At 34.6% G+C, this 25,279-nt stretch overlaps 1 protein-coding gene across 1 annotated transcript in view; it reads right to left on the bottom strand.

Annotated features, from left to right (window-relative positions):
• The window catches only part of LAMA2 (laminin subunit alpha 2), a 509,807-nt gene that overhangs the window by 199,197 nt on the left and 285,331 nt on the right, over positions 1–25,279 (bottom strand). Inside the window, exons 22-28 of the mRNA XM_026454995.1 lie at positions 21,033–21,213; positions 18,074–18,210; positions 5,939–6,175; positions 4,538–4,681; positions 3,679–3,858; positions 3,381–3,569; positions 3,164–3,297 (exon numbers count right to left, since the gene is read on the bottom strand). Of these exons, the coding sequence (XP_026310780.1) occupies positions 3,164–3,297; positions 3,381–3,569; positions 3,679–3,858; positions 4,538–4,681; positions 5,939–6,175; positions 18,074–18,210; positions 21,033–21,213 (1,202 nt within the window). The remainder of the gene's footprint in view (positions 1–3,163; positions 3,298–3,380; positions 3,570–3,678; positions 3,859–4,537; positions 4,682–5,938; positions 6,176–18,073; positions 18,211–21,032; positions 21,214–25,279) is intronic.

Genomic DNA, 25,279 nt, shown 5'->3' with positions numbered 1-25,279 from the left:
CAACCCAAGGTCATTCCCCATTCGGTTATTTCGCATAGGCACTGGTGAAATGGCTTTTAATTTACTACTATGCAAATTTCTTCTTCCCAATGCTCTGAATGACCTTTCAAGAACTTTAGAAAACCACCTAGAAAATAATGATCACGCATAATCTAATAATATTGATATCTTTCTGAAGATAAATAATGTTTCAAAATAATATTTTCTTAACTTTATTAAATAATTCCTTCAAGTAACTTAACTCACCTTTTCTGATGGTGAATAGTCATTATAATTGAAAAGAAAATCATAATAGAAAATAACATATTAATACCCTTTTCATTAAAAAATATATGTAGTCCATAAACTAGGACTGTTTTATGATGGACTAACCGGTAAAACAAACATGTTTGGCAAATAAACTTTAAAATGTGGCAATGAATAGTTTTGCTTCAAATTAAAATGTGACAATGAATAGTTTTGCTTCAAATAAAAGTTACCTCCAGTAGTTTAAGGAGTTTGAATCAAAACTTTATAACAAGCATAGTAGGTTTTATTGAAACTGAATTATGAATGCATGTTCTGGCTTTGCTAGCATTGTAATCTGCACTCTGAAGACTGGTCTTGATGAAACACACATTCAATTAAAATTCAAGTTTCACTCTCTGCTCCCTATAAGTACACACAGTAGTGGTAAGCTGTTAACAAACCACTCCCCTCCTGCAAGAAAGACCCCTCTTATGTTCTCTGGGCTCTCTGTGGGAGTAAGAAGGTAACTTTGCATTGGCATCTCCATGGAATTTTATAGCCGGAGGAGCTACTGGCTTCCTTCTCCTTTCTCTTGCACACGAATGCACATAACAGACCAGCAAGTGTTTACAAATCAAGTGAAGCTTGAATGGCAGCAACAACAAATATTTTTGTAATACACCATTTTTTTTTTTTCAGGGGATTAGAGGGCAATGGCTTTGATTGGATCGGGGATTTGGCCAAACTCCAGTTTCCATTTAAATGAATACTGAAATGCAAAAGTTGCTATTTCCTTAAATTAAACTTTATAAAAGGAAACAAAAGCAAAGAAAAAAGATAATGCCAGCACTGATACAATGTACAAAGTTCAAATCTCAAATCACATATAAACTCTTAAACTCTCTGCTTTTGAGATTTAAATTTATAATTGAATAAATCAAGATACAGGGTTATTTTAATTACTTTAGGGGGACTATTCAAACCTTTTAAAAACCTTTGCCACAATTCCACTGCCTTACAAAATCAAATGCTGATGACACGCTTTATTTGTTCTTAGTATTGTGAGACTATGACCCTAGTTTTTACTGAGATTAGGAAAAATGTATTCTAAAGTTTCAAAAAAATGTTCACTTAAACCAAAGGATCTCATTTAGTGAGGTATGTAAAACAGTGTGACAAACGAAAAAGACATGGAGGTGGGGAAGAAAAGACAAAGTGTCACAGTATAGGAAGGTGAAATTGGTGGGAGAGGAGCAAAGAAAGTATAATTAAAGATGAATGACAATATTGTTTCTATCAGTTCCGCTAACAAGATGTTCTGTTTACTACGAAACTCTTACTGCAGTACAGAACCATTTGCGAAATAATCTATTTGTAAACTCACGAAATTATCTGCTATTTTCTAAGACATGCAAATTTGCTATGGCTTCTGCCACCTAATTTACATTTGATATTCTAAAATAATTAACAGTATAGCTGACAGCATTTTTTAAGTATATGCTTTTTTATTATTTCATATAAAAAAAATCTCCTGTTATAGTGAGGAATATCAAAAGGAAGCCAAAAGAATACAGATATAAAAGTGAGTTTTAGTCCTTGATTTACTCTTTTACTAAAAGTCTCTACATGAATCAGAAAAGCATTATGGATTTTCTGCATGAAATAAAAGATTTTCTGCTGTCTTGTGTGCTTATTACAGTACAAACATTTGAAAAATAGTATTTTTATATTAATTAGTTGGCCATTGAGAAACTTCATAATTTTTCTGTTTTGCTTTCCTATGCAGGTCTAGGAATTTATTACATAAGACTATTTACAAACATATATTGATTCTGTATTCTTATAGACTGTAACAGAAACTGATGTGAAAGAGAAAATGAGATCTCATATACGAACTCAGTTCAACTTTCTGCCTCCATGGTGTGAAACTTACCTACATCTGTGCGATTTCTCATTTTATCCCATTGGATAAGGTGAACCTTCCACTCAAGCAATATGACCACGAGGGCTCATGATGTGGAAGTCTCCTGGTTCCTCTATTAGTTATTCTCTCTTTATTTCACATTTTAATATTTTCCTCATTGCTAATCCTTTCCCATCGCCTGTAAACACACTCTTTCAAATTAAACAATCACCTCTTTACTTTTGACACTGTGTTATTCCTTCTTTTTACAATGATATTCATGGAAAATAATAGCTTACACTCATAATATTGGGTTCATGTGTCACATTCTTTCTTTAAAAGTTTGAGATGATTTCTGTCCCAGGACCCCACCGACACTGGTATCATGAATGTCCCCAGTGTGGTCCTAAGTGTCAGACCCAACAAGCCTCATTTCAACTGGCCAATTTGGGTCATAAGAAAACATGGACAACTCCCTTGAAGCATTCCCATCATGTAGGTTCGACAACATTGCATTCATTCTTGCTGTTCTGTGTGATTTTTTCAAAGTGATTCAGAATCATTTCTCATCATGATGCATAGGGAAAATGACAACATTTTGTGGCACACTGGGGTGATCAGATAATGCCCACGGTTGGAGGAGACTGGATCAACTTGGCACTGCCTAGTTCCCCTGATGGGTGAAGAAGGTCGCTTTCTCAGCACTCTTATAGTCCGTTAATAGTGCAACAGCTAACTTTACCTGCCCTACAGTACGTGATCTCCTGAATTTATGACTGGCATCTTAAACTTACTATGTCTGCAGTGAATTCCAAATATTTTTTCCCTTTAACTTGCTTCTTATGTTATTTTTCTTTTCTGATGAATGACAGTATCTTCTTCCAGGTCACAGGGAAGCCACCGTGGTTTGTCTTCTATCATTATAGTGCAAAACCAACCACTTCCCAATCTTTCTTATATGATATCTGTAGGTCAGTAACCTTCCCTACAGACTCTAAAATAAGAGCTTGAATATTTTCTGTTACAGTTTACCTGCTTTGTCGCATGAAATTTCCATAAGTAGCCTTGATAAGAATGTAATGAATATCATACAGTATATCCAAGAAGTCTTCTCGGGTCACAGTTCTATGGACTCGAGGATCGTCCCCATAATATTTCCATTCTTTCTGTTAAGAAGAAGAGAAATCACTCTGACAAAACCGAACGCGAAACCATTGGCATCTTTGCACCAAACAATGAATAACTTTACCTCTGTCATTTCAATTTCATGCCTTGTCAATTGGCCAATCAAAGGAGCAGCCATATGCCTGACGATAATTCTAGCATGAGTAGGTGTCCCACCTCGAATGATCACTTGAGGATTATATGTAGAGAAACCTGTTTCTTCCCGAGCCTCGAAATAGATTGCATACTTGAGTTTGCCCCCATAGGCCATCAACTGACAAAATAAAAAGAAGAATGAGGAATTGGATAAATCTCCAAATGTTGTGATTCTAAAAACAAGATTTTATCTTGTTCTCACTTGACATTAAAGTTCTTGTGCTTACCTTCTTTCCTTCAAATTGTTCTGGAAGTTTCCAATAAAAAGGTTCCCAATGGAGATCTTCTCTCATCAGGTCCATGTGGGCAACAATCTCTGGATGTTGAAAAGCAATGCCCTTGGTGGTCGTGTGCTGCAGAGCCTCATCTACCAGGGGTAGAATGGTCTGCTCAGCCTTCAGAGTTACCTGCAAGGGGTCAAAATACAGCAGAAGGCTGAATTTACACTTTTGGACATTTATTTAAAACTAAGTTATGAACCGCATGTCTATCTGTAGTCCCTACCCCCATTCTGACGATGTTCTCACAAGCAACAGAACTCACACATAGTGGGCAAGCATGGCAGGACATAAATCTTTTTGACTAATTCACATAGTGAAAACCACAATGTTGTGAACACTGGAGCCTTTCACACTAACACAAGTGGAATCTAAATGTAGAAGAGTTAAAGGAAAATCAAAAATGAACATGCTTCCACTCCAAAAATCATGATTGCCTGAGGTTGGTTGGAACGAATGTGTGACAAGTTCTGGTTCTCATTGCTGCGTTAGCTCACATCAATGTTCATGCTCTGGTGCCCTCACTCTTCCCATCCCAAAACATAATGCTTCCTGGGCAAGGTTCCTCTTTTTCACTTGGCATCTATTTCCTTATCAATAATAAGTCAACTACTTTTAAGAACAAATAAGAAAGGCTTTTACTCCAACTGTATAATGGCACATGACCCCTTTGCTGTTCCTAAATGTTCACACAGGAAAAGGTTACTTAAATGTTTTGCCATTTCCTACTACCCCTTAGTGCCTGACTAAAAGACACCAGCAGGAACTAACATTATACCATTACATGGCTCAGCAGTCCCCTACTCACCCACGTCCGGATCAGTCCTTTTGCTTCAGAGCACTGAGTAGTAGTGCCGAAGCAATAGCAGCTGCTGCAGCCAAGTGGATTCTTGGCATCGAGTCCGAATTTGCCAGGCTGGCATCTGTCACAGTGGATGCCTTCGACATTCACCTGAGGAAAGACAAGAGACCCTCAGAGTTTGTAACAGCAAAGTTACGGGATAAATCACCTTAAGAATGCATAACAGGAGCACACTCCTTTTAAAAAGTTTAAAACAAAACAAAAGAACACTGAATATTAGACTCACATCTCAAATAGCACATGTAGTTAATCTCATTGTTGGGAGTTCATGGGTCTTTTAAAAATGCTTTGTTTTTAAATAGATGTAAGACTAAAGGTATCGTACATTGTTTCTTAAATGCAAGTGGTACATTTTCTACGATTCTGCTCCGAGCAATATGAAAGACTCATGAAAATTTCAAAAGCAACATAAAAACATTGAGTCCTAAACAGTGGTGCTATTAAAAGCCGTAAGAAATAGGCAGCTTGTTAAAATATCAATTTATGTAATCATTATAATATGTATAATACATAACATGTATTAAATATAATATATGATCATAATTGCAAGATATAATAATGCAGCACTGTACTCGGTGTTGGCTGAAGCCCTTGATGGTAGAAACTGCCGTTCTCCTCAATTCTCAAGGCCCTTTTTAACAATCACTCCCTAGATTTTATCCTCCTGTTTCCTCTGTCCTTCTTTGTATAGATTTTATCTTGAAAAGATACCTCTGACACAGTTTAAACTGTATTTATCCTGGAATTGATTTTTCAGAACTATCTGAGGGGAAAAATCCTTTTTATCTTTTTTAATTGGCTCTTTTTCTACATCATTTAACCATATTAATGAGGGCTGAAATTTGCACATAGTAACTGTTTGTAATGACAGCGTTTATATGTGTTGAAATTTTACTAAACTTCCACAGCAGTAAATGTATTTTCCAGTACACAGCGATTGCAGATTAATTTTTGGAGAAATGGTTTTTATAACGCTTATTATTTAGCTGTGATTTTCTCTGATGATGCTTAAAAGAACTGTCTTCCCTGTCACCCTTTCCAAGTTGTCCTTATCGAAGCAAAGCTAATATACTTTTTAAAAAATCACTTTACCATTGAAAATATATCATCTCTACCAACTCCAAAAAAAGGTGGGTTTGGGTTGAAAATAAGTTCTAGAAAAGCAGGTTTTATTGGTATGCCAACAAACACCTATCAATGAAAACTCCGCGTCTGGCAATGAGATTTTGTCCATCTGTTTGTTTAGCTGAATGAAGCAGGTATAACAAACACTGAATGAAGTTAAAACCGAGCAATGGAAACAGAATTGAGGGAGGTTTTCCCTAGCTGCATGTCAGCAGCACATACCTTACAAGTGCACTGCCCAGTTTGATCACTACAGGAGCATTTTTTAGTCTCTGAATCACAGGTTGCGGCATCCGTCCCAGGGAGGAAGCAGTCACAGAGATTGCAGCGAGGGTAGTTCCAGTGACCTTGACTGCACTCTGTACATTTTGCACCAGAGAATTTTGGATGACAGTTGCATTGGCCTGTATTTACATTGCATTGGAAATCCAAGGATCCCACTGTGCTGCAGTTACAAGCCTATGGAGGAGATAAAAACAGCAACCATTAACACAACTTTATGGCAAATATCTTAAAATTTTAATTCTAATGTTTCTGTGCTTCCATTAAACACGTATTAATCATGTATCTGTTATATGCTTTGTACTATTCTAGTTTAGTCACTTGGGAAACATCAGTGAACATAAACATTAAAACTGCTTCCTGCGTTTATGGAAATAGATGATCGTCCAGAAACCATAGTGCTATGTGAATTAGAAAGAAAATGTGTTTTCTCTCTTTTTGAGGTAGAGAGGGGTTGGGTATGGGTTTTTTCCAACTGCTCTTTGTCGTGAAGATTAAATTTTAGACAAAGTTATTTTACCTTATCATCTTATAATTGTAGCATTTAAACATTTCTTTGGAGACATACCTTATGGTCTAGTAGAGGGAGACAAGTAAATATGTCAGTATAACATGATAGAATAAGCATTATATAAAAGGAGAAGTCCAAAATGCTATGTGAACATATAAAGGGCACCAAACTAGACTTGGGGAATCCAAGGAGTGCTTAAAGAGAAGTAACATCTAGTCTATTGTTTTTTGGCATTTATTCTTGAATACAATTCTGATTTGAGGTCTTTGTTAGTAACGTTTTTCTTTGCCCAAGATATAAACACAATTTTCTCTTTATTTACATAATTCACATTTTTGCTAGAATTTTTTAAATTTTGTTCCCCCCCCCCCCCCCCCCGTCAATTTACTGGAACATAGTGAGTTCTTTCAGTTTGGGAACATAATTGAGTTTTGATTCAGTACTGTTTCTTCTTCAGATTTGTTTTTGATTTTTACATCTGTTCTAAGTAATCAATTTTCTTTTTCAGGATCACCTATAATTCTTGAAGTACATCACTCTGGTCTCTCTGCCAAATCTGTAATATCCTAATGTCTTCTGAAATCATTTTCCTTTGTTTTACGTTTCTTGCTGTATTTACCTCTCAAATTGGTACCCTACTTTTACAGCTCCTGTTTTACAGGAAAAGTTTTATTATATACACATATCACAAATGCTTATTTTCATTACTCTATTGCAATCTTAACTTCTTTTGAATAATTTTATTTCATTTCTCTCATCTTTAATTTCTGCTTATCCATTTGTCTTTTTGTCTTATATTCTCCTTTTAAAGGTTTCTGCTCTTGATTTACAGAGCTCATATCTTCTTGCAATTTAATAAAAATGCCAAATGAATTTCTAAAATGTCATTTAGGATCTTGGAATAAGTCATTTTCTGGGACCAGTTGTGCCAATTATACATCTACTGCTTCTGAGCTCCAAATTCACCCTGCTTTGTGATACAGTAGGTAGACCCTGTAGACATTTCTCCGTATCAGGTGGCAGAATGATAGGCTTAGTCAATAGAGGCCCCTGGAAGGACCTAATAAGTCCATAATGGTGGCCCACCACACTTCCAAGCTGAGTTCTGGTTCTTCATTAGAATCTTCATCATTATTTTGTATTATTTAGCATGGGAACCCAGTGGCCCAGAAAGAATACCAGCTGGGAGGGCACACTGTCTCTCCATAGGCACTCTTCTGACTAACTTTGGTCTGTACACACACTCTGACTTTGAAGTCTGATTCTCAGTAGCCCAGCATGCTCCCATCCTCCAAGAGCGGTGGGCAGCTTCTACAGACACGCATTTGCCTATGAACTCCGACATGTTTGTTTCTGGTTTTGTTTGACCACCCATAGGCTGTACATTCCTATGACAGCAACACCCTCTTCAAAGACCTTTGAACCTCAGCTTTGCTGCAGGTGGGGAGAAGGGGCATGTCCTCTCTTAGCCCTTAACTCCTTCACTGTCTTCCTTCCCTCAGCCTAGAGGGAGTAGCTGCTCTTCTGTACCTGTACTCTGGACCCTTTATAGCTTTCTTTTATCCTTTTTTAGTAACCAACCACCTTTTACCAGTTAACCATTCCATTTAAGAAACCAGTGTGGTTTCTGTCTCCCAAGCAGAGCATGACTTGTCATTACAAACGGCATCACCTCTCTCTGTGTCCGAGTTTGCCACCACATAGTGTATGCACTTTGTCTGTGACTTAACTCTTTTTGGTGCTGTTCTATTATCCTTCTCAGATCTACAGCTCAGTGGTAAAGTCATATGCATAGCACCTTGCCAAATTCCTAGATCCAAATCTGGCTGCATCTCACTGTGTATTTCACACTTTCCCTCCTCAGTTTAATTCTTATATCCACTGCTACCAGGGGTATTATGTTTTTGTTCCTGCTAACAGTAGCTTACTTATGAGATTATCGTTTCTAAGATGTGATGTATAATCACCAGTTCCTCCTGTATTGTCTTTCCTGACCAAATATTTGGTTAAAAATCTTCCCAGATTCTGATGTTAAAATAGTTATCAGGATTAGCTTTATTTTTTGTCTTTATAGGTATTTTTCTATCTCATTATTGCTAATCAGTAGAAAGGCTGCAATAGGGGCTGCTACTAGAAGGTATTTTAAACCCAAAGACCTAAAATGTGATTATTTGTATATTACAAACATGGACACAGCTTCTAAGGCATAGAATAACCCACTAACCTCACCCCCAAGTAACTTAAAGAACATCAGATGTAGAATAAAATCTCAAAATTAGAATGACTTACATATTCACTTACGTAGTTTTTCTTTGCCAACTGCTTTGAGTATGTATTGACTCACTTAAACAAAATGGGCCATAATCAGGTATTAATAGAAAACTATGATATGTTATCAAAACTATAATCATATAATAAATTTAAATTATCCTGTGAGACATCTTTAACTAAAATATGCAATTATCCAAATAATTGTATAAAACCAAAGCATGAATTTTTACAAAATTGTTGACAGTACAAATAGACATTGGGACCTTTCCAAATCAGAAAGTTTATTCAGGAAGTTATAGTGGAGAATAAACCAGACCATTAACCACGTGTTTAGATAGCACTATGGCCAACATCAAACTTAAATCATAATTAGATGTAATATTTGTTTAGCAATAGAGAATTTACTCACTATTCCCCTGCTAGTGAAAGAAGGCAGGCTTCGTATTCTACTTCAATAACAGCTCAAATGATGTGTATGCTCACACCTTAGCACAGAGAAATTATCCGTGACACAAAGAAAGGGAAGCTATAAATCTCAAATCACTGTTCATTTAAATTAGTCATTCCAGTTTTAAAAACAGTAAAACACATGCTCATAAATAAATTACTTGAGAGGGCTCTGATACAGTTGGATATGTCCCCACTAATTCTCGTGCTAAAATATAATCCCCAGTGTTGGAGGTGGAGCCTGGTGGGAGGTGTTTGGATGATGGGGGTTGATCACTCAGGACTTGGTGCTGTCCTTGCGACAGAGTGCCACCTGGCAAGATCTGGTTGTTTAAGTGCATGGCATCCTGCCTTTCTCCCGAACCTGCCATGTGGAAGCCTGTCCCCACTTGGCCTTCCACAATATTGGAAGCTTCCTGAGGCCTTCACCGGAAACAGATGCCACTATGCTTCCTGTACACCCTCCGGAACTGTGAGCCAATTAAACCTGTTTTCTTATAAATTAACCAGTCTCAGGTATTTCTTTATAGCAATGCACGAATGGTCTGACACAGGCTTTATGAGGTTTTTTTTTTGTTGTTGCTGTTTGTTTGTTTGTTTTTGTAATTCTTTATAATGGCGTAGTGTTTCTTGATTCAGAAGTTTAGACTTTTAACAGTGATTTTAAAGTAATCAAAAAATTCAATCAACTTTAGTTAACAGAATATTTATCTAATGATCAGTAAAAATGATAGTACCAAACATATAACTACATTTTAACAGAAACTTGGAATGTATTTTATCCTGATTTATGTATTGAACATGAGGTATCAACTTCCATTTCAGGAGTTTAATTAGAGTTTGGCTATATCATAGCATTTTGTGGATAAAATGGAACTCTTGTAAGTTTCCCTAGGGCTTATTCCTGAGTCCAAGTGATAGAGTGGATGCTTGCATTTGAAGCTGAAAATGCAAAAGTGTGTCATAGACACTTAAAGCAGCGTTCATACTCATCAGAAAACTTTGAAATTCTGAGGAGTTTTTGTTTTGTTTCGAAAAATGTAGCTCTCTTGAATTTTAAACTTAATAATGCTATTGGCAATAGAAAAATGAATGTCCTATCCAGTTTTTATTTTCTCTAATCACATGTCTAATGGAAGTCAGACATCTGAACTTCCTTGAAGAATCATCAGTACACTTGTTTTCCTCTAGGTCAGCATATTCTAAACCAGGCTCAAATGTTTTATCATACATGTGAAGATGGTTAGAGTCTATTATTTTATCTGTGCTACCTCAGTGGTAAAAAGAGTTTATATCTCTATAGGGTACTGCTATTAGGTCAAGCAGAACCACACTTGGTCATCATGTTCCAATATTTCACAACCCAATGGAATCAATTGGAATGGCTCTCACTAACATTAAAAAAAAAAAGGCCTTATTATTGCTCTTCAATTTAATGAACACACTTCAGCACTAATCCTACGTGACCTTTGTGTTGCGTTAGGCACTGAAGAATATTCTTCTTCTGAACAGTCTCTTCTTAGTTTTTACAGTATTTGTTCTTCTTTGTTAAGCTATTAAACTACACAACCAAATAAAACAAAAATACAGACCAAGAAACAATTGTTTTTAGATATTGAATTACAGGAAGCACAGGACTGTGATTTCTGAGAGAAGGAAAAAAACATGAAGCAGAGTACAGAGGCAATTTCTAGGCTGCAACACAGAGAGGGTAAACCCAAAGCCCGTATTATAGCTGAGTTGAGAGACAAAGAGTGGAATCTGAGGAAGCTGAGGCTGCTAAAACTTATGACGGCGAATAGAATATGTGTTCAAAAAGAAAGAAGTTAGATAGAAGGATAATTTCAGAGATGTGCAGAAGGGTTCCCTTGAGTCACTGGCTGAATGCTGATAGGTACATGCATGGGATAAAGGAAAATGGCATTGGAAAACCCTAGGCTGAAAAAATTCTTAGAGCCCAGAGAAAGCTTGGAATAAGCCATATTTTCAACAACCAGAGTAAAGAGATGTAGTAACCAACTAGGTAGTATTCTCAGAAGTTTCACGGCTTAGTAGAGGGGCTAACTGACCCCTGGCTTTCAGACTGTTCTGCTGCATCTTCCCTAACAAAACTTAAAAGCAAGCTTCAAAAGAATCCAAGTGACCCATGACTATCTAAACTATTTTCCAGGATAAAGTTCGACATTCTTTAAAGAAATACAATAAAATTCAATACACAACAACGAAAAGTATATAATGCCTGGCATCCAAACAAAAATTATCAGGTATGTAAAGAATCAAGAAAATATGACTCATAAACAGGAGAAAAATCAGTCAATAGAAATAGTCTTGCAATAAAAAAAGATGGAGTTAGCAGACAACCATTTAAAAAATGCTAATGTTTATAAACATTTTATTTTCAAGAACAAATGAAAAATTGTGAATATAGTAAAGAAATAAAAGACATACAATGTCCAAAAGGAAATTTAAAAGATAAAAAAATACAATGTTTAAAATAAAAAATTGACTCAATTGGATTAAAAACAGGTTAGGCTGCATTAAAAAATCAGTGACTTTGGACACTTAACAATAGAAACTATCAGAAATAAAAAATACAGATACAAAAATAATAATAATAAAAAGAACCTCAGTGAGATGGAAAATATCAATTGGTCCAACATACAAAAAATGATTTCCAGAAAAAGACAGTTGGAATGAACAACAGAAAAATATTTAAAGATATAATGGCTGACAACTTTCATTTCCAAATTTGATGAAAACTGTAATCCTACAGGGTCAACAGATCTAATTAATCCCATGAAAAAATAATTATTCAACACACACAAAAAAACAAAAAGCATAATTAAATTGCTGAAAGCCAGTATTTAGGATTACATACTCCACAAAAACTTGTTTAGAAAAAAAAAAGAAAAAATAAATAAAATAAAAACTTACTGGAACAACCAAAAAAAAAAAAAAAAAAAAAGTAAAAATCATTGTCAGCAGACTTGATATAACAGGAATAAAATGATAAAGATTAGGGAAGTAGTTAACGGAAGAGGAAAAATGATATGAAATGAAAATTTTAATGTACACAAAGGAATTAAAAGCATTAGAATTGATACGCACATGGAAAAACAGCTATAGGAGAAATTTTTCTTGTTTAAAAAAGATAATTGACTATTGAAATCAAAATCATAAGCTTATATTGTCAGATGTATAATATATAGAAGTAAAAATATATGACAACATAGTACAAAAGATAGGAAAGGGGATTGGAGGTTTACTGTTGTAAGGTTCTTATGCTAAATGTAAAGTGGTATAATATTATTTTAATGTACATTCTGGAAAGTTAAAGATGTATATTCCTAGACAAAACCAAAGAAACAAAATGAATAGGTATCTTTAATAATCCAAAAGTCAAGAGAAGATGTTATACAAATTAATGCAAAAGAAGGCAGGACAACAAGAAGAAAGAAAAAAAAAAAAAAAAAAAAAAAAAAAAAAAAACGAAGGCAAGAGCAGATAAGACAAGCCAAAGCAAATAGCAAAGTGTAGGCTTAATCCAATCATACCAATGTTTACATTAAATGGAAATGACTTAACTCTCAAATGAAAAGGCTAAATTATTAAGATTGGTTGAAAAATAAAGATCTAAATATATGTTATTTACACACATGGGGATTGATCACTCAGGACTTGGTGCTGTCCTCGCGACAGAGAGTGCCAACTGACAAGATCTGGTTGTTTAAGTGTATGGCATCCTTGCCTTTCTCCCGAACCTGCCATGTGGAAGCCTCTCCCCGCTTGGGAGAAAGTTAATTTTTATACATTAACCTTCTATACTGTAATCTTGCTAAACTTATTAGTTCTAGTTACTTTTCGGTCCATTTAGTGGGATTTTCTTGTAGATAATCATGTCATCTGCAAAGGGAAATTTACTTCCTTTCTAATCTGTGTAACTTCTGTGGCATTTTCTTGTCGTATTGCAGTAAACTATTGACTAGAAGTGGTGGAAGAAAATATCCTTGCCTTATTCCTTACATTAAGTGGGAACTCTCTCTCAGACACATAAGCTGGGCGTGGTGGTATACACCTGTAATCCCAGAACTTTGCAGAAGGATCACTTGAGCACAGGAATTTGAGACCAGCCTGGGCAATATAGTGAGACCTCATTTCTACACAAAAATTTAAAAATTAGCCACACATGGTGGTGTGCGCCTGTATTCCCAGGTACTCTGGAGGCTGATGTGAGAGGACTTCTTGAACCCAGAAGCTGGAGGTTGCAGTGAGCTGAGATCACACTACTGCACTCCAGCCTGGGCAAGGGAGTAAGACCCTGTCTCCAAAAAAAAAAAAAAAAAAAAAAAAAAAAAACATTTAAATACTAAAAAGAGAGATGAAATAGATGATGGTGTGAAGAATATATACCACACAAACATCATTAAAAAAAGTTGGAATAGCTATATAAATATCAGAAAAGTGTACTTCTAAACAAGGAATGTTACCAGGAATAAAGAGCGACATTTCATAATGCCAAAAGGTATCAACTTTTCAAAAAGACATAGCAATCCTAAATGATCATGCACCTAATATCACTGCTCAAAAATACATGTGAATAAAACCTGAGAGAAGTGAAAGAAGAAACAGACAAAGTTATAGTCCAACACTCTCAGTAACTGAGAGAACATATAGATATAAAAACCATTAAGGATAATTAACCTGTATAGAAGTTTTCATCAAACAACTCCAGAATACACATTATTTTCAAGTGCACGTTAAGTAAACAAACTGAACACTATTCTGGGCCATAAAACTAAATCTCAATAGTTTTCAAAAGGTCTGAAATTATGTAAATTATGTTCTCAGACCAATTTAGAATTAAACTAAATACTAGCAACAGTAAAGATACCTTGACAATTCCCCAAATATTTAGAAACTAAAAATTATCCCCAAAATAAATGAAAGGTTATATTAAACCGAGTGAAAATTAAAGCACAACATACCAAAATATGTGGAGTGCAAACAAAGTAGTTCCTGGAAAAAAATTGTAATATAAAATGCCTATATTAGCAGAGAAAAAAGATTACAAATCAATGATCTAAAACACCTTAAGAAACTTGGAACACAAGAGAAAAGTTAAACTCAAAGTAAGCAAAAAGAAGGAATGTTCTTTTCATACAAGTTGTTACATTTATTAGGCAAAAGTTGTTCCTATTTCTACCATATTATTATTTTAATGTCTATAGGATCTATAGTGATGTCCCCCTTTATTTATGATTTTAATTGCTTGTTTCTTCTCTCTTTTGTCTTGATAAACCTTTCTAGAATATTATCAACTTTACTGATCTTTTCAAAGAACCAGCTTTTGGGTTCCTCTAAAGTATTTCTGTTTTCTACTTCATTGATTGTGCAAACTCTTTTAGAAATTATGAGGAGGGAATACTTCTGAATCCATTTCATGAGGCTTACAGTATCTCATCCCAACAACGCCACAAGAAAAAATAAGTTCATACCAACATTCCTTATAAACGTAGATCCAAAATCATTAACAAAATGCTAGCAAACAGGATTCAACATAATTTTAAAAGGATAATCTCAATGGCCAAGCAGGATTAATCTAAAGATTGCAAGATTGGATTGACATTTTGAAAATCAATCAGTATAATTTGTCATATTAACAGCTTAAAAAGAAATATCATATGGTCATCTCAATAAATGCAGAAAAGTCCATTTAACAAAATTGAACACATATTCTTGATAAAAGCTCTCAGCAAACTAAAAGCATGAGGGGGCATCCTCAAACCAATAAGGAGCACCTATAGGTAAAATATAGCCAGGCCGGGCGCGGTGGCTCAAGCCTGTAACCCCAGCACTTTGGGAGGCCCAGACGGGCGGATCATGAGGTCAGGAGATCGAGACCATCCTGGCTAACACGGTGAAACCCCGTCTTCACTAAAAAATACAAAAAAAACTAGCCAGGCGAGGTGGTGGGCGCCTGTAGTCCCAGCTACTCGGGAGGCTGAGGCAGGAGAATGGCGTAAACCCGGGAGGCGGAGCTTGCAGTGAGCTGAGATCCGGCCACTGCACTCCAGCCTGGGCGACAGAGCGAGACTCAATCTCAAAAAAAAAAAAAAAAAAAAAAAATATATATATATATATGTATGTATATATATATATATGTATATATAGCCAACATCATTTTCAATTGTCAGAGACAATGCTTTCCACTTAACGACTTAACGTAAGGAATAAGGCAAGGATATTTTCTTCCACCACTTCTAGTCAATAGTTTACTGCAATACGACAAGAAAATGCCACAGAAGTTACACAGATTAGAAAGGAATTAAATTTTCCCTTTGCAGATGACATGATTATCTACAAGAAAATCCCACTAAATGGACAGAAAAGTAACTAGAACTAATAAGTTTAGCAAGGTTACAGTATAGAAGGTTAATGTATAAAAATTATTGTATTTTTCTATTCTAGTAACAAATAATTTAAAACTGAAATAGAATACAGTAGCATTTGCTTTTGATCAAAAATATGAAACACTGATAAATTTAACAATATATATGCAAGGCTTGCATATTAAAAACTAGAAAACATTTCTGAGAAAAAAATTATAATGACCTAAATAAACGCAGAGTTATGCCATGTTCATACACTGGGATATATAATACTTGTAAGATGTCAGTTCTTCCCAAATTGACCTATTAATTCAATATAATTTCAGCCAAATCCTAGCAGGCTTTTTGGTAAAGAATTGACATGCTAAATTTAAAAGTTATGTGGAAATGTAAAGGAGCTAAAGTACTCAAAAGGTACTGGAAATGATGAATGAGGTTGAAGAGTTTACAATACCTGATTTTATGACTTGCTGGAAAGCTACAATAATTAACATATTAACTAGTATTAACGTAAGAATAGATCAGTGAAGCAGAAAAGAGTCCAGAAATGCATAGTTGATAGATTTTGACAAAGGAGCCAAAGTAATTCAATGGGAAAAAGATAGTCTTTACAACAAATAATGTTTGAAAACTTGGATATCCATAAAAAGTGAACTTTGACCATTACCTGATATATAGAAAAATGAATATTCAAAATGAAATACAAATCTACATTTAAGAGCTACAACTATAAAGCTTCTTGAAGAAAACCTGGGAGAGAAATCCTTGGACCTTGTCTTTCTTGGGTAGAACATAAAAAGTATGGACTATAAAAGAAAAAGATAATAAGCTAGTGCTCATAAAAATTAGATGATGAAACCAGGTAAAAAGTAATCTATATGAAAAGTAAGCTTTAACATATGTTAAAGAACACGTATCCAGAATCTATAAAGAATTCTTGCAATGCATTACTAAGGAAACAAACAACTCAAAATAGAAATGGGCACAAGCTTTGTAAACACTTCATAAAAGAAGATGTATAAGTGACAAATAAATAAAAAAAAAGATTCCCAACATTATTACGCATTAAATAAATGCAAACAATAGAAATACACATGCCTCAGAATTCTTAAAATTAAAATAGGGTTAACATTCCAAGAGTTGGTAAAGATGTGGAGTGTTCTTATGAAAAAAAGAGAAAACACTTGTCTCTAAATATGCTTTTGACTTGTATGCTACTCTTCATAGAAAAATTGTAACCCCAAACTGGAAATGACCCAAACACCCATCAAATGATAAACAGATAAGCAAGTCACTCTACATTATACAAATGGAATATTATCAAGCAATTTTTAGAATAAACTGCTGATATATGCAACAATATGGATGAATCATAAAAACATAACAGCAGTGAAGGAAGCCAAACAAAGAAACAAACAACCCTCCCCCCAAAAAACAGACTATGATTCTATTTTTAAGAAGTTGTAGAAATTGCAAAATTACAGTGCTAGAAGGCAAAACAGTAGGTGCATGGGAGGTGACGGGGAGTTCAAGGCAATGGGGCACGAGGGATGATTACACCTCTGTAATCATGGGTTAAAATTCATTTCTTTAAATGAGTGAATTTTGTTTTATTAATACTTCACAAAAAGCTGATAAAAATCCAAAGTGATTATCTTTCCTTCCTGAACTTGCTCCTCCTCCTATAATTCCTATAAACTTCTTAAAATGGTACTTATTATCATCTACTCCATTGCAAAGCAAAACCTGGGAGTCATCCTTACGCCTTCTCTTTCTTATTCCCCAAATCAAAGAGTTCGCCAGGCTGTATCAGTCTGAGTTCTAAAATGTAACTCACTTTCTACATATCTTCACTGATGCTCATTGACTGGGTCCAGGCTTCTGGCATCTCTCATTAATATTTCTTCAACAGCCTTATAAATTGTTACCCATCCCTGCTAATGTAGATAGATTTCTCTGAATATGACTCTGGCCATGTCACTTTCTATGGTCTACTAATGGGAAAAAATGATTTTTTTCCAAGCTAAATGTTGTTAAAATGACTCTTCAGAATGATCTCGACTACTTCCTGAAACCTAAAACTTAGTCATAATCCAGGGCAATTTCTATAGATTTTTGGAAAATTAATTAGTTCCTCATTTCCTCATACTTTGCAGATGTATGTCCTTGTGCCTAGGTATGAGGTTATAGCTCTTTTCTGGTATTATTATAGAATTTTTTGTTCTTTTGTACCCCTCTTGTAGATTTCAAGGGTTCAGCTGCATCAGCGTGTGCTTACTTCATCATCTTTCTTACAAGTAAACTGTAAGATACTGATTAATATTTGCAATCACATTATAGTAATAGTTCTATGTTATTTTGTGATATAATATTGAATTTTGAAATGCCCAACTATAGAGCTCTACAAAACAAAGATCTCTCCAAAAAATTATCAGAGCAAAAAAGTGGTTCACTCACCTTACAACCAGTGGTGATGCTGTGGCCCCAGGTATTGGGTGCACATTTAGAACATTTCTCTCCAATGGTATTGGGAGGGCAAATGCATCGCCCAGTCTTTGGGTCACAATTATTACCCAGATGAGAACATTCACAAGCTTCACAGGTGTAAGAGGGAAAACAAAGAAGGGCAAAAAATAGTAAAAATTTGATACAAAGTGTTGAGTTTTATATTGTGTTGGTTTGTCTTACTTTCTTTTCAGTTCTATACTTAAGGATATTTGGAAATAAAAACTTACCTCATTCACCTTTTATATTATAATACAATGCATTCCAGAAAGGAGCTGTTCAATAAATATAAGATGTATTTCATGTAATAATTTCAAAAGTTAAAGTATTTTTAGCTTTCTTATGAAGTTTAAGAAAGGAAAGAACTGGTGTTATCAGATTCTATGTTAACTGTAATACCTTATATCCAGGTATTATAAAGTTTACTATTTTGTTTGTATATTTGTTTTAAGTTCATTTCTGATTTGTTTTTGCTGTACGGAGTAGTTTTTCCTTATTGATGAGCCCGATCTACAGTAAAAACCAAAAAACTTAATAAACTTCTTAAATTTGGTACATCATGTATATAGTTAGAAACACACACATCAGGATATTCCAATTTTGCAAATACCTTAAAATGGTTGAATTATGGACACTGTTTATATATAAAGATACTTTTGATTTTTATTTACCACCTAACATTTTTCTATAGATTTTTCATTTTTGTTGCTATCATGCAATATTCAAAGGGTACAAAGTTATCTACCTTTTGTACTTTTTCAAAGATTGTAAAAATAATGTTTGAGAATATTTTCAAAGTCATCCAAGACAAGGAACGCATGCCACATAGCGATAGTTGACCCAGCTACTGAGAATATTTTTAGTGCAGCGTTTCATGTCTAAGAAATGTAAGTGAGGGAAGAAACCCAAATACTTGAATTCAAATGGAAGACTAATGTTATGAGTAAACTTTTAATTGGTTATATGATGACTAAATCATTTTCACTGAATATATTTAGAATATTTGACTAAATTCACTTTTTATGAGATTACAATAATCATTGCTCACAGCATTATATACCAGCTGTGAAACACGCTTAGAAAAATACTTTACACAGAGTAAACACTAAATAAATGTTAGTCATTGCTGTTTTGGTTATTACTGCTGTTGCTAATTTTAAGTCAAATGATTTATTTTAGATGTGTCCTTCATTAAGAAGAAAAATAGTTACCATTACATTTAAATTTATATGCTAAAAAATGTCATGGGACAGTCCAAGTCATTACTTGCAAACAGAAATTATCTTAAGTAGTTCTTCAGTGGAATCACAACACTAAATAGAAAGAAGATCTGAGTAATTAGCTAGGTTTCCTGTGCCAAAGCACAATGTATACCACAATGAATAAAACTAATAAAGATAATAATAATAATGATAAATGCTTCCATAGCACTTACATGCTAGGCATTACTCTAAATATTTTATAGCCACTAACTCAACTAATTGTAACAAAAACCATGTGTGGTAGATACTATTATTATCTTAATTAAATAGATGATTTTTGTAGGTGGAAATGAAACAAAATCACTCAAGGTCCCAGAACTAGTTACTGAGGGACCCATTAGACAAATCCAGGCTGTTTTGTGCAAGTCATGTCCTCAGTCCTATTACTAACCTGCTTGTTTTGTGCTTTTTTTTTCTGTGGTGTTTCTTTGGGTCAGAATGTTAGTTGGTCTGCAATTCTTAAATGCTGTCACCTTTCTATAATTTAAAATAACATTCTTGGTCTCGTTTATACTTTGTTACTATAAGTAAGTAAATATATAATACTACCTCATTAATTCATATTAAGTAAAAATGTCAGTGAGCTCTGGATTTAAAGAACAGAGTATATTTTAAAATACAGCTTTATAATTTTTAAGTATATACAGATATTGGCTTAGAGATATACAGATTCTTACAGGATCTACAATTATAACAATTAGAATAACTTATCACGGCTTAATTTATGGTAAAATCCACATATCTAAAGTGCTAGAGAGTATCTGAAAGATATTGGTTCTTTAAATAGTTTTAAATATTATTCCTACTGCTTCCTACATAAATTTGCCACAACAGTGAATAATAATGTTTTGAAATCTTACTATGGTGCTGAGAGTGTGTGAGCATTACCCAGGTTGAATCAATGACATTAGTAAGCAAAGGTAATATTCAAACTAGTGATGGTTGGAATAAGGGTCGATTCGAAATTAGTGGCATACAAATCAAGGCTAATATTCAATCTTTACTTTCATCTGCAGCATGCCAAGTGATATTTTCTTAGCTCATGATTTGGGTGAAGGCTGTGGCTGGATGTATAAGAATATTGCTTGAGGGAATCATGGTTAGAAACCTCTGCCTGCATTTTTTGATGAACTAAATATCTAGAGCCAACCTATTTCTCTCTTAGAACGTCACAGTTTTCAAGGTAGCCAAAAGTAGATGAAAACATATTTTAGGGGTTCCAGAAAAAAAAAAATCACCTTGACTTCTTGATCCTGATACCAATTTTGCAATAGGAAAAAGGGAAAGTTGAAATGCTTTGGCGTGGAGTTTGAGCTTAAACTAAGATAAGATTGGTACCAGAAAAATCGAACATCTACCTTTCAAGCTGCAGCAGTCTTTGAGTGACTGGCTGAAGGAATGTCACAGACAGGGAGGAACACAACCAAATGAGCTTCTGCTGATTTTTATTGAGTACTTGCACACAGTTATTAAGGCGGTGTTTCAAACTGCCATGTATTTCTTAAGTAATGTAAAAATAAGTAGACATTACTCGTTATGTTAAATATGTTGTATCAATCTGCGCTTCCTTTAAAAGAACAAACCATTACAGAAGTCAGACCCTAAAACTATCAGAGTGAATATGTAGGACTTAAGTGGTATTTACAGACCTGTGCAGCCTCCTTCTTGGAAGTTGAAATAGCCATGGGCACAGCGGTCACATTTCTTCCCTGTGACTCCGGGTTGGCACCAACATTGTCCACTCTCCTCACAGTCGAATGACTTAGACCCAAAAGAATTGCAGTTGCAGGGAACACAGCCCCTTCCTGATTGCAGATCAAAGGTCCCAGGCTGGCAATGGAAGAGGAGAGAAAAACTAAATTTAAATCAGTTAACTCAAAGTGAAGCAAGAATCACAATACCAAAGATCTGGTGGGAAAAGAGGAACTTGGGAGTTATCAGGATTCCTCACTGATGTTATGACAACTGGGTTTTCATTCAATCAAATGGACCTTTTCTAGGATATCCAAAGAGAAAAGTTCAATTATTCTGATATTTTATCAAAATTAACTGCAGAATTAGGCACTTCCTTTATTGTCTGTTGTATGTTTACCAGCCTGTCCCAATACTTCTCAAGGTTCCAATAGCAATATGGAAAGGACCTATAGGTGGTATTTCTAGTCTTAATTTAAAATTTTACTTGCTTCTTTCTTAGTAATCTGAATGGATTACTTTCAGATCTATGGACTCCTACTTGGTAAAAGTACTTTCAGCATTATCGACCAGCAGCCTAATGTTAAAATAATCCTTTTCGCCCTAGTATTTGATAGAATTTTGTCACATATCCATACATACTTTTAATCATTGCTATAATGTTCACATTATAAATGTAATTTTCAGGTTATGCTTACGCTGACCAAATAATTGGTTCAACAAACATTTGATAACTGAAATTGCTTAGTGAGAACACGTATTAAAGAACCAGAGCAGGTAAGTAAAGGAAACTTTCATTGTCTGATGAGTTATTCTTATGCATATCTCTTATCTATCTATAACAAACCATCTTTTATGGTCAAGTCTGCATTACCAGCTTTGGCTGACTTTCTTGAAATGCACGTTATCAGGCCTAAAATGACAATGTTAGAAAATGTTGATGGATTAAAAAATCACTTGTATCAGAAAAATGAAAAGCATCTATCCTGCTTAAAGTATTTCAGGGGTATTTTTAAAAAATATAAAGCATGTCACATTATTATGATATTTTAATCTGGAAAATTAGTCTCGGTAATTACTTCTTTGTAAGAATAATTCTTATTGTGGAAAATTAGACTTAATCATTGCTTCCTGGTAAAAAAACAAATCTTGCCACTTAACATGAGCCACCCAAAGAGAAGTGAATAAGCCTCATTATATATTTTAGATATTATTGTTAGTAGTTTTAAAAATGTTATAAAAATGAAATCAAACTGAAAATTAGACTTTTAAAATGACTGTAGCTAAGAATAGTCTTATTTTTAAAATGTAAAATGGGTTGACCGAGTTTGACAATCATTCTCATCTTTACATGCACTTTTGGTTTTATTTTTATTTCTAGTTCTAATTCAGATTGTGGTAAACGATTAAAGAAAAAAGCATGTAAGTTGCAACAGATGACATGACTTTGAAATTAAATTCACCTATATAAAAAAAACTAACCATATAGTATTATTATTGGTAAAAAGAAATTCACATAAAATTGTAGATACCTGGCTTAGAGAAATAATCCGAAATTGAAACAATTATTAAAACAAAAGCATGCCTGTTACAATATTAGTTATCATGGTGAATAACTATGCAGGCACTTCAATGTTCAATGTTAGAAAAATTGTTGAATAAATTAAATGATGACATCCACATTATGAAATAATATGCAAGAATTAAAATCCTATTTTGAAGCAGTTTTAATGATATAAATATGCTTAGGATATAGCATGAAATAAAAATTAAACAAAAATACGAAATTATATAAATGCTATGTAAATTTCAATTACACACCCATAATGACACACACACTACCCAGACACAGAAACAGAAACAGAAATATATAGACAAAAAGACTAAACATAATATATTAAAACAGTATTGAAAAATATCTGAGTCATAGAATTGTATTCATCTTTATTTCAGAAATTATCTTCACTCATATATGTATGCTGATATATGTACACACATATATATACACAGACTTATATATACATAGACTTATATAATCTACATCTATATCTATATATGCAACACACTCATATTGATTTAATCATTAAAGGGGTGTGTGTATACCCCTTTAAATCAATCAAATATTAAATGAAATTCCAAATTATATCTATCATTTTAAAAATTCCAAAGTTGATCATGTAAGGAAATATACAAGAAGAAATGGCTCTACCTCACTTTTCAAATATTTAAATAATGTAGCTTTAAAGGCTAAGTTGTAGCAAAATAAATACTACCAAATTTCAGTAGTAAAATGTTTACAAATTTGTTCAAAAATTTATTTCAAAGGCTAAAGAAAACTCCACTAGTAAACAAATTTAAGGACCAGACATTCATAGTCAGTAATTGAAATTAATGAGGTAAAACAAATATAGGAGAGAGTGTCTGTCCAGACCCAGTGGGAAATTGGATGGGTTCCCATAAATGTGTCTCTCTTGGGGTAATAAGAGCTAGCATTCACATACTGTGCTTCCTTTTTGCAAAGCACGATTCTAAACCCTTTACAAATCTAAACTCTTTACAAAAACGTACTCATTTACTCCTCAGGACAACCCTGGCAGACAGTTGTCATTCTCACCACTTTTTTATTGAGTGGTGAAACTGAGGCACAGACAGGTTAAGTAAGTTGCCTAAGGTCATGAGCTAACCAACTGTGGAGTCAAGATTCCAGATCAGCTAGGTTGGCTCTGGAATTCGAGTTCTTAGCTCTCACACATACTGCCGCAGAGGAAGAAATAGTCTCAGGATAAAACCCTGCTTCATACAATAGTACTGTGAGACATGTAGAGCTTGAATGAACGTTGATTTTCTGCTAAATTTATATTTTGGAGACATTTTAATCAGTTATTATCTTTTTCTTTTATTTTAAACGTATGCATTTGTTTTTGAAAAAAAATTATTTTAAAGATGTTTTCATTTAACAACATTAGTATAATAAAGGTAATCAGGTCTAACATTTACTAGAAACTCTCCATGCTCCTGCCTGATGCACTGCTCTCACTGCTGCCCTGAGACACCTTGGAGGCACCTCATCCGATCTACCTGCCAGACAACCTGCAGTACAGAATTTCACTGAATGAAAGCCTCCAGTTTCTTGTCTTTTGGATCCACCAGAGGTGCTCTGTAATGGACTGAATGTTTATGTCCCCCCAAAATTCATATGTAGAAATCTTAACCCTCAAGGTGGTGGTATAGACAGGAGGTGCAGCCTTTGGGAGGTGATTAGGTCATGAGGATGGAGCTCTCATGAATGGGATCACTGCACTTATAAAAGAGGCCCCAGAGAAGTTCCTCCACCATGTGAGGTTCCAGTGGGTAAATGACTGTCTAGAGAAAGAGGGCCCGCACTAGATAGGAAATCTGCCAGCGCCTGGATCTTGTACCTCCAAGCCTCCAGAATTGTGAGAAATGAATTTCCGTTGTTTACATGCCACTTAGTCTATGCTATGCTCTTATAGCACTCGGAATGAACTAAGATCAGCTTCCACAAGATTATCTTTCTCTCAGGCTGATAACAGTAAGATACTAGAGCCTTCCTGACCAATTCAGGATTCCTTTAGTGGGTAAAATTTGCTTGGGTACATCCCACTAGCTTGGCCAAGAATTTAGGGTTTGATGAAATTCACCAAACGAGGCTTTTCCTACCCAGTCTTTCCTTCTGTGTTTTCCTGGGAGGCAGAACCCCATTGCAGCAAAAGGCTATGCTCTCTCCCACTTCATGCTTCGTTGGCCTTTCCCCCAGGAAATCTCTTGGCATTTGCTTCTTGGAGTATGTAAGCAGACATAAACTCTCTGAAGTGGATCTTACTACAGATGAAGAAGCTGAATTACAGAAAGATTCAACGAATTTATAGCTAGGAAGTAATGAGGCCGGGATTTGATCTAAGGCAGTCTGACATCAAAATTTGTTTTTTAAAAAATGTGTGATAATGAGCCAAGAAATAAAACCATGAATTGTTTTTCACTTCTTCTTCTTTACCGTTTATTTCCCTTTCTCCTTCTATGCCCTATCCTCAACTCCCTGGCAAGTTTTGTCTCCTGCTCTTCTGCAGCTCAGCCTGGGACCTCTTCTCCCCTCCCTCCCTCACTCTCTTCCTTCTTCCCCAGCATTTGTTTGGTTTTGTCTTGTGATAGGAGAACCACACTTTTGTAATTAGAAAAAACTTTC

Source organism: Piliocolobus tephrosceles, chromosome 5, assembly GCF_002776525.5.
Source record: "Piliocolobus tephrosceles isolate RC106 chromosome 5, ASM277652v3, whole genome shotgun sequence".
NCBI classification, from domain to species: Eukaryota; Metazoa; Chordata; class Mammalia; order Primates; family Cercopithecidae; genus Piliocolobus; species Piliocolobus tephrosceles.
This window is presented reverse-complemented; position numbering and strand designations above follow the sequence as displayed.